At 28.3% G+C, this 11776-nt stretch overlaps 1 protein-coding gene across 1 annotated transcript; it reads right to left on the reverse strand.

Moving 5' to 3' along the window:
• Positions 1-2036, reverse strand: LOC120184283 (uncharacterized protein At4g15970-like). The gene is made up of 4 exons (XM_039188782.1): positions 1701-2036; positions 955-1317; positions 383-864; positions 1-283 (listed from the first exon to the last, which is right to left on the reverse strand). The coding sequence occupies exons 1-4, from the start codon at positions 1875-1877 to the stop codon at positions 241-243; spliced, it is 1065 nt and encodes a 354-aa protein (XP_039044713.1). The 5' UTR covers positions 1878-2036; the 3' UTR covers positions 1-240.
• Positions 2037-11776: the final 9740 nt, after the last annotated feature.

Here is an 11776-nt window from a genome sequence, read left to right on the forward strand (position 1 = left end):
GACTGAAATGTGCATATGTTATAATGAAAAGAATACATCAATGTTTAAACAAATCAAGGCTTTTTTCAAGCACTAGATACACTTGCACTGATGAACATTTCTCGTGTAGACGATGTACAATTAAGACCACTATCATGAAATCAACATATAGATGACAATTATAATGAAAATTCAAAGCAACCAGCTTACGCCTTGAATATCTTTTGACGGTATGCAGCCTACACATATGTGCAATTCCGATCAATCTTTCCCCGGAGAATCGGCATGGTGGACGGATTTAAGACTGCGAGACGATAAAGAAGCTAGATAAATTAACCATTTTGAGGACAATGAGTGTGAGTTCAAACGCGGGGGGGGGGGGGGATTTTGATTTTTCAACTACCTGCAATTGCGAGGAACTCTCCATGAGATTATGGACTGGTTCTTCAAATCCGGAGGCAACAACGTGAAAGCTCTCCAGTCTTGAAGCATGATTCTGAGATCAATGAGCTTTCTATCCATGCCGGTACAGCAATTCACATGCATTGTGCAAACGACATTCAAGTCTCTGCTCGGTTCGCAGAGACCGCCGAAGTAGGCGGTATCCAAGAACCGAATCCTTAAACCGATGTTAGATATGAAAGGATCGAATTTGATCTTATTGAGAACGTCCTGGTCGTGATTTTCAGGATATGTTTCCCGGGAAGAATACCAGAACTTATAGAACGCTACCGTCCTGTTATTAGATTTCACATAGTTAAATCCCCCGTTTGGTCTGTTATTCATGTCATCCGATCTGCCTAAGAAATTGTCACATGCTATCTGGAAATCTGCATCCGGAAAGAACCGTGGGAACGGATCCCGGAACCACATGATATCGGCATCCTGGAGACATAAACCGACAGAAAACATTCGTGAGAACAACAAATCGAACAGACTCGGTTTGAATCGGCGAGAAAAAGAGGAGTCGGATACCGTGAAAACGAAACTATAACCCAACTCGAGGACGGTCCGGAGGAAATGGATCCTTCTCCACATCATCTTCAAGTAGTGCGGGGTCATGAAGTATGCTTCCTGATGAAAATCAACGCCATTGGTGACAAGAGCATAGCAATGCTTATGTACAGTGCGACAACGAGTGTATGCCCTCTGATCCAAGGCAACAATCACCAAATGGTCCAAAAGCTTATGTGTTCCATCTCCAAGCTTAAAGCTTTCAAGGAACAGGTCAACAATGGATCCCGGACTCGCCCAAGCATCATTTAATGTCGTTAAAATAACAGTCTTATTTACTGTCGAAGCGTTCTTCAAAATTTCTTCCAGTTCTAGCGTCGAATCCTGCAACAAAGCAGCTTTATATTGTGTGTGTGTATATATATATACATATATATATATTCAATGATATTTTTTGGCTTGGTTTTGCAGCTAAGCACTAAGAACAGAACATACGAATATTATGCGAATTTGTAAAAAGAAAATCAGATACCTACAAACAAACGGATAGGCACTATCCATTGTTATTCCGAGTAATTCAAATTGATTCATAATTTACACCAACATGCTAGATAGTTAAGAATGTGTACTCTACTTGTAACAAGAATAGAATGACTTTTTCAAATCGAATTGATCAGGAAATTATACAGTTAATCTGAATTTAATTTTCATTTATTCTATTTTTTTAATTAAAAAAGGATAATTAGGGGTGAAAAAAGAGAACTAACCGGACCGGTGGTGTAATTAAAGTAAGAAGGGAAAATGTTAGCGAAAGAAGAGGAAGAAAATGATCCGGACGACGAACGGAAGGAATTGATGCCGGCGTAAAGAAGAAAAACGGAGAGAGAGACGGCGGTGAAAATGAGAGCTGCACGGGGAATTTTCATCGGAGTTTCGGGAGACATATCGCCGGAATAAGTGGAAAAAGAAAGCGCAGCGACGGAGCTGAAGGTTGGAACGGCGCCTGTGAAACCTCAAAAAGTTATTTACAATAATAATTTCAAAGTTCTGTACTGTTTTTTGTTACATCTAATGAAGCCATTAAAACCGAGAATGGAAGAAGAAGAAGACGCAGCATGAAAGAGATTTGCTATCCCAGAATTTTCCGACTTCTCAGTTTATTAAAATTAAAAAAACAAGACTGGAGGAGCCTAGTCAACTTGAGTGAGTGGGACCCTACCTGATTATTTTATTTTTAACCTAATCAGTTATGTTTAAAAATATTGTTTAATCCACGCATTAGACGAGGAAACTGTAATATATTCACAATTTATTTATTTTTATTTGTTTGTTTAATATTAAATATTTTGAAGTAAAAAACCATACGTTTTATATTAAAATATAATTAGTATAAAAATTATTATTAGTATATTGAGATAAGGAAAAGTCTTATACTTAGGGGCTGTTTGGCAAAAGTGCCCCGATAATACTATAGGGAGTGTTTAATTCTTAAACTAACGTGCTTCCAATATTATTTTCTCATCTAACGTATTTTCTACAGTAATCACCTAAAGGCTCAGGATATCTCGACGTCTTTGGGCTAAAATTTTCATACATAGATTACTCCGTGTCTTTAGTTAATTTTTTTCTGCTTAATGTGCATTTTTTTTTACTAAAAAATCACATTTTCCTTAAATATTTACGTTTCAGACACCATTTGAGATAATATTCCCGATCTAACACCCTTTGCAGAAAGGCGCAGCCCATGCATCGCTTTTAAACTTTTTTCTCGACTATAAATACTCTTTCAACTCGTAAACATTCACATCAATCCTCTCAACTAGAAGAATATCGTCGCTTCAGTACAAATATCTAACATCATTGTTTCCGTTAACTTATACAGATTTCCATCCAAACGAAGCAGACCGCTTTCCATTTTATAATTGCAAAAAAATAAAATATTTAATTAAAATAATAAAAAATTAAATAATACAATAATTAAATAAAATACTAACAAAATATTAAATATAACAAAATATACCTTATAAATAAAATTTGAACGAGGTTTGGTTTTTGATAGGATTTGAGAGAATTTAAGAATATTTGGTCTGATGAAAATAGTTGAGAGTGAGGTATTTATAAGATGGGATAGATAGTGTGAACAGTCAGTTAGGTCGGTGGGATGTAAGGTGCATGGGTCGCACCTTTCTGCAAAGGGTGTTAGATCGAGAATATTATCTCAAAGGGTGTCTGAAACGTAAATATATAAGAATATTTTACGGATTTAGTAAATTTTTAAATATTTTCTATAAAATTATTCATGCATTAAATTACACAATATAATTATGTCTACCAATTACCACTTGACAATTTCTGATGCGTTTTTAACCCTTTCAAAATCCTATACGTATACTATATTCTAGGATTTTGAAAAATAATTTTGTAGAAAGACGCGACACATTCACCGCATAATATTTTAAAAAATAAATATTAGCTATAAAACTTTTATAAATATTTTTCAAAATCTTATGCGGTGCATGTACCGCACCTTTCTATAAAATTATTTTCAAAATGATGATGATGATGATCCGTAATATTTTATAAAATTATTAATATTTTAAATTACTTACCCTCAAAGTTTTCCTAGAATATACTACATGTATAGGATTTTGAAGGGTCAGAAACGCATCAGGAAGTGTCAAGTGGTAATTGATAGATATAATTGTATTATGTAATTTAATGCATGAATAATTTTATAAAACGTATTTAAAAATTTGTTAGATCCGTAAAATATTCTTAAACAGTGCCTAACAAGTAATTAATTTATGTTAATGTGATATTTGTATAAAAACACCAATTTTTTTCTTGGATTTCAATTGAAGACGCCTAGAAATCTCAAAAAATAATCAACACCATTGAAGACGTCGAGAGATCCCAAAACCTTGTAGAAAACACCCTAGATCAGGAATTAATCGGATAAGTGCATTAGATTGGAAATTAAACATTCCCACATACTTATTTGGGCACTTTTGCCCTGTTTGTTTGTCTCTTAATGGAATCATTCAGTGTTTAATGTTGAACCGTTCAGAATTCAGCGCGTTTGTTTCGCACCTCTGAATAATTCAGTGCTGACTGATTTAGTAAAACATTGCTCAATGATTCATTGCTATTATCAAATAGCATGTCACATTCAGAGCTAATTCATACAGAGTCTCTGAATCATTCAGTATTTAAATCATTCAGTGCTTAATCATTATGAAATAAACAAACAACCCCTTAATCTAGAAAAGAAATCCTACACGAAATTTCTAGTTTATAAATCACTACATTGGAAATATAATTAATTCATCAATTATTTAACCGAATAAAACATTAAAATCTTCAGATAAAATTTAAAAATTCGAAATTTTAATATTATAAATAAATTTTAAAAAAATTAAAATAACATCTGCTGTGTTTGAGAACGAGGATTAAAAAAACGATAAATAGAAAAGGCGGCTGATGGAAATTAGAGGAAATTTTAGTTTTTAAACGGCCGACACTCGTCAAAAAGTTACAAAACCTTGAGCTGCCTGTTCTTAACAATGACTGCGGGATAATATAAAGGGTAAACTACGTATTTAGTGTATAAATTATTAGTTTTTGTTCGTTTTAGTATTTAAACTTTTATTTTTTTAAACTATACCTAATGTTTAGGTTTTATTTCATTTTAGTATCCCACCTTTAAACTTAACATGTTTAGTACATAGATGATCATTTTTTTGTCCGTGTTAGTATATAAACTTTTAATCTTTTCAAAAGTTAACATTAAATTTTGAATCAAGTACTAAAATAAAATAAAAACTAAAGTTTTTAACGACGGGGTACGAAAATGAAAAAAAATAAAATTTATGTATGGTTTTAAAAAAGATAAAAGTTTCTATAGTAAAATGGATCAAAAATGATAGTATATATCCAAATGAACAATTTACCCTAATATAAAAATCAATTGTTTTTAGTGGTTTTTTCTTTCCCTATTTCTAAAATCTTTTGTTATGTAGGATAATTCATCTATTTATGTCATCTATTTATTTATTTTTATTTTAATCATTTAACTATTTTTTTAAAATTATATCTTATGTTATGTTTTATTTTTATTTCGATCACATATCATAAAAAGTTAATGATAATATTAATGTTGTGATTTTTTTAATATAATTTTATTCGACCAATCACAAAAAAAAATTAAATGTTGAGGATAAGAATCGATCCATAACCCTCTTATAAAAAGTCAAATATTTAGCCATTCAACTAAACATATAATTGATAATATTTTCACTAAATTTGTGTTTAAGCTATACAATACAAACTTATCACTTTATTGGTTGAATGAAATTAATTAAAAATGACTAAAATAAAAATGAAATACAATGTAACGTTAGGCACTTAAATAATCAAAATGAAAATAAATGATTAACGAAAGAGATCATGTATTATGTTATTTATTATTCATTTACTTTTTCCTCTTATTTATTTTTTTAAAATTTAATATGTTTTTCTATATAAGTAATTAATTCTATTAAAAATAAAATGTCATGAATTAAAATAAATATTTACAATCATAATCATAAATTAATCATGTAATTAGGATATTTTTAAAATCATTGGCACAAAATTAGCAATTTAAGATCACAGAAAGGGTCATATAATGAAATATTAAAAAACATAACAAAAACTCAAACAAATATAGATATAGACAGATCTGTTTACATCGGCAAACGAACCGCAAAAGGGATCAAGCTATTGAAAGACTATCGATAAAATCACAAATTAGAGTCGAGCGACGTGAAAGAAAAACACTATCCAGAAGCCCAAATCAAGTATCCAAATCCATTTCAATGATCCAAAGTAGGGAATATCAGCATGATAATATATAAATGTCATTTTTATTAGTCGTGACGATGTCAAATTAACCCTTAAAAAGATAAATGAAAAATAACTGCAAAACAAAAAAAACGTGTCAAGAGAAAGAGAAAATTTTGTCATAAAGGCATACTTATTGAAAATTAAAAAAAAAAAATTTGATATCAAAATATAAAAACAATAAAAAAATATCGACTATCAGCAATCAACATCAATGTCGGTATCATTGTCAATCAACACAGATGAAAATAAGAGATATAAATGACACACCACAAAAAATAAATTGAATACATATAAATATAAGTGTGTGTTAATTATGATTAAAAGTACGCTAGAGAGTTCAATTACTATTTTCATTGATAAGGGGTGTTCAAATTCGGATACTTGATTTTTGGGTATCCGATCTTTGGGTATTTGATTTTTCGGCATGTATCCCAACCTAGATGTTGCGGGTACCAGGGTTTTATGGGTACCCGTAATTCGGGTAATTGAGTACCTTTTTTTAATTTTTAGATTATTAATTTATTTTAAAAAAATAAAACTTATATTATTAAAAAAATTATATTAAGTATTAAACATACAATTATTGGGTGGGTGTTTTTTTTTAATTTTATTAGTTTAATTTAATATATAAATTTATTAATAATTAAATATGTAATATTATAATATATAAAAAATAAATATAATCGGGTATCCGGAAAAATGTAATTTTGTGACTCGAGCCTAACTCGATATTTTGCGAGTCAGGTACCCAACCCGTTCTTGTATTTTTTTTAGAAAATACCCATTTTTTAATTCAGATCAACGGGTCGACGTATCAAACCAACCGAGTTTGGTATTTTTGAACACCCCTATTCTTTGAGGTTTCAAGTGCATGTTAACTATGATATTTATTCTCTCTCTTTAAGTTTCATTAAATGATTCTAAATAGTAAATACATTAAATCAAAGAATTAATTACTAGGAACCAAATAGAGTGAAGTTAGAACTTATTTTCGAGCAATTGAAATTAAATTATATTTTTCTAATAAAAGTTAAAATATAATTTTGTTACCACTACATGTTATCATTTCTAAAAAGATTATATAAAACATTTATCAGTTTAGAACAATAACATATAATTTTAATATGCATTGATCTAAAATTTGTGATTTCCACTTATAGAAGTATTAATGAGTTATACGTTACCTCCGAGAAAAGTATGGAGAAAAATAAGAAACCATAGAAATTGAGATTTTACATTTATTGACTAACCATTAATGTAGAACATTAATTGAACGACTGTGACATCTACCCAATCACTTCCCCTAATCATATTGTCCAAGTTATAGTTTATTATCTATAAAATACCTTCCTTCCTTTTTTTGGCATAATATCAAAAATAACCCCCAATGTTTATTAAAATGGTCATTTTGACTCTTATTATTTTTTGGGAACATTTTAGCCTCACATTTCACTTTGGGGTAAAAAAAACTCATTCTATAGATAAAAGTCATTAGTTAATACACAATTAACACTTAAAAATAAGAGACTTTTTTAACCCAAAATGAAATGTGAAGAGTTAAAATGCCCAAGAAAAAAAGAATTAGAAACAAAGTGATTATTTTATCAGATGTTATAGACTTTTTCGCCCTAAAATAAAATGTTAGGGACCAAAATACTAACAAAATAAGGGACAAAATGACCATTTTGAGAAACGCTGTGGGCTAATTTTTGCATTATGCCTTTTTTTTCAAGCGTTATTTCCCCCTTTTGTGGTGAGTTGATATGTAACTTATTTTGGTAAATAATGCAAACATAATTTCGAGGAATAATAATATGAGATTTTTTTTTAAAAAAACATATAAAAATTATTGGTTGTCATTGAAGTGTTAGCACGAACATAAATATAAATATATCAGACAAACAATAATAATAACGTGTGTAAACTTTCTTAATCTTTAATAATATAAAGTTATTATACGATATAAATTAGAACCATTGACTATTATATTTAAAATAAACTTTTTAATATATTTATTACAGAATAAAATTATTAAAAGCATCAGTGTCTAATTACGACATCACGTATAATAATTTTCGTAGTAGCAAGTGGAGGACCAACGGCGGCTAGAATGGTGACGGGTGTTGGACAAGCTAGTTCAAGAATAATGAAATTCCAAAGCAGCATAATTCCAATTTCCCAAACGAAAATACCAAATAAACCCCTCAACAACAGTGACTTGGGTACAAAACCCTGAGATTTCTTAACTTTAAAGCCCTTAATCTGGAGAAGAAGAAGAAAACCATGGAGCCATGTTGTTTCAACTAGGCCTCTTCTTTGCTTTGATTAGTGAAAATTTGGGTTATGAAAATGCTAGTCTTGAACCCTTTCCCCTTTGTTATTTAGGCCGAATTTTACCATTTATATTGGGGCTAAGTTCACCCTATTGGGACGGCCCGAGGGTGGAGGCAGGGCCTTAGTCCCTTGTTTCTCAAACACTACAAATATTTCTAAATCGGGTAAAGTGTAAATTTGATAACTGGACTTTATTTTCTCCTATTATATTCGTTGTATTTTATTTTTTAATTTCTTCACTAAATTTAATACGTTAGGTTTTTTTGTCACTCAGTCGTTTCCTTGTTAATGACGTTGTGACGTGACTTTTTTCCTTATAACAAAGTAACCAAGAAATCCATTGCATAAAGTTTACTTAATAAATTGAAAAAAAATTAAAAGTATAGTGAGTGAAAAAGAAGATAAGATTTAAAGTCCAGTGATTAAATTTGTAATTTACCCATTAAAAAATAAAAATCCAAACGCCGTCAATGAGGAAACAACTGAGTGATCGAAAAACTCAATGTATCAGAAAATTGAATAAATTAAAAATACAATAAGCGAAATAGAAGATAGAGTAAACTTCGGTTATCAAATCTGGAGTTTACCCTTCTAAATTTATATTCAACATTCATTAGTATTAGAAAAAATATTTCTGCCCTCTTAAATTTTTAATTCAATTTTAATTTCCTAAAACAAAAACTAAGCCTTTGTAAATCAAATCAAATCGTTAAAATAAAATTGAAATTTGAGTTTATAAAATTTAAAGCAAATTAAATTGAATTAGGTTTTAAATTTGGTCCAAATTTCATTGTAAATATTTATAATGTTATAGTATAAATTAGTCCAAAACAATTTTCTAAACATATAAAATATACATATATTATTTTGTATCATGTTATTTTCACATTGCAGTGTTATTTGATAAATTAAATGTTATTAAAATTATAAAATATATTTATAATTTTATTTTTTAAAAGAAGGTATTTCAAATATAAAGTATTGAATATTGATGAGAGTATAAATAAGTTAACAAATTAAATTAAAGAAAAATGTAAAAAAATGTTTGCAGTAGTAAACTAAATGAATGAAATATAAAATTAAGGAATTAAATTATGAAAAGAGTAAATTTATTGTTGAAAATAAGAATTGGAGTTATATAAATATTTCATAGTGGTAGAGGGATATATGATTCAAATATGATAAAGAATAAATTTAAAATGAATAAGAAATCAGGGATAGCAAGAATTAGGGGTGAATATTCGAGTTGAATCGAATTAAAATTTTTTAAGTTAATTGAGTTAATGAATCATCGTTTCTCATTTAAACTTTATTTAAAATTCTTCGAGTTTTAATAAAATCCTTTTGGATCAGTGAGTAACGATGATCAATGATTACTTATGATTTTTTATCAGATAAATAATTATCTATAATATTTAAATAAGATAATTAAAATTAGAAAATCTACAAATAAATAAATGAATTTACCTACAAAATATTTATCCTCGTACTTATAATCTTTCGTAATATATAAAATATATCATTTTACTACGCTATACAAAATTAAGTCATTATTTATTACAAACAACAGTCTACATAGCCTAACCTATGAAAGAGTTGCAATTGAAAATTTGTGGGTATATGATGCGTTTAGTACTTCACTGTTAAAACCTTTAGTTTTTTGTTATATTTTAGTATCATCGTTCAAAATTTAAGACTAAGTTTAAAAAAATTAAAAGTCTAGTTACTAAAACGGATAAAAATTGATTTTTTAGGTACTAAACGCGTTAAGTTTTTAACCATGGGATATTAAAATGATATAAAAATCAAATATTATGTATGAGTTTAAATTTTTTGAAAGTTTAAGTACTAAAATAGATCAAAACTGATAGCTTAGATACTAAATACTTAATTTACCCAATTTTTCATTAATAAAATTATGAAAGATATATACCTAAGCAAAAGGAGTTCAATGAAACGTGCTTTCTTGCGTTGAAAAATAGGTTTGATTTTGATCACGACGGGTATTCAATTAAAAAATCCTTTGAATTTTCATCTACTCGTAAGAAACTAAGAATTGGTATTTGGGTTCATTTCGCATTTTACAAATCAATCCATGAAAATTACTATTTTAATTATTGTCAATAAAAATACAACAGATCCTAAATAAATAAAGGGTAAATATATGTTAAGTGCCAAGACTATCAATTTTAATCTATTTTAGTGCAAACATTCAATTTTTTTATAACCGTACTTAAAATTTAGTTTTTGTTTCATTTAGTACCTTTCATTAAAAACATTAATTTTTGTTTCATTTCAACACTTCGTTCAAAATTTGACATTAAAATTTAAAAATTGAAACTTTATAAAATAAAATGGACCAAAATTAATAATTTATATCTAAATAGATGTTATATCTAAATAGATGTTATATCTTAATTGTTATGTATTATTAATTTTGAACGTAGACACAAAATAGATGTTATATCTTAATTGTTATGTATTATTTTCAAACTTTATAGATGTTATATTTAAAAAGTGAATATATTGTTAATGATTAAAAATATCTAAATAGATGTTATATCTTAATTGTTATGTATTATTTTCAAAGAACGTAGACACAAAATATTTCTTAATTATTAATAAAGCATACATATTATATAATATTAATCTTTAATGAAAATAACATTCATTTTCATCTCTAAGGAGATTACTCGATGATTTCCCTCTTTCTTTCTGTATCAATTGAGACCAAGTTAAAAGGGATATTATTTTTCTTTAAGTCTCAAGTTCGAACATTACGTATAATACATGTATATTATCAATAACTAAAAATATATAAATATATATTATTTTATGATTGCTATATATTATTAAAAAACAATTTATCTCTTTTAACGTGTACATGATATTAATATTCTTTTTAAAATGTAACTCTTCCAACATGTAAAAGATATTATTATTTATCTCGAGATTCGGGGCATAATTTAATATCATGATTTGGATAAGAAAATTATTAACGAGCATTGAGATGTGAGAATTTATTCTCTGAAATAAAATAGTAGATATCATAATTCATTTATCGTCTTGTGGTACATATATTCACTAAGACCGCTTTTAATTAATAAAAATTGTAAAAATAGGTTTAAATATTTTTTAAAATTAAGTATTTCATTCATAATAAAAAATTTGATAACATAATAATAAATAAATGAATAAATTATAATTCTTAAACCAATAGACTGCGAATAATTAATATTTCACCGGATCCAGAAAAATAAATTGTGATTGTGACTACTGTTGGAACCGCCTTTCGGTTGGGCTCTAGAATTGGACTCCGACTTGAATGAACTGGGTTAGAGTCACCACCGACCATTTTAAAACGAATTTAGGTGGGCCGGGCACCATCTTACCTAATCTACGTTGCACCAGAAACGTGTCGGGTTCGGGAGTCGGTTACGATCAAGGAAGGATTAGCACCCTTGAATCGCCCTTTCGGTACCAATTAATTTATCGGTTGTCTTAATTGCGAAAATTTAAAAAAAAATTAAATTAAAATTTAACAATCTGATTCGAATTACTCACCTTTGATTGAGTAGAGTTTCTCAGGAAAAAAATGTTAGACACAAGATAGTAAATAAATGTT

The sequence above is a fragment of the Hibiscus syriacus genome, unplaced genomic scaffold (assembly GCF_006381635.1).
Source record: "Hibiscus syriacus cultivar Baekdansim isolate YM2019G1 unplaced genomic scaffold, ASM638163v2 tig00112864_pilon, whole genome shotgun sequence".
Classification (NCBI taxonomy): Eukaryota; Viridiplantae; Streptophyta; class Magnoliopsida; order Malvales; family Malvaceae; genus Hibiscus; species Hibiscus syriacus.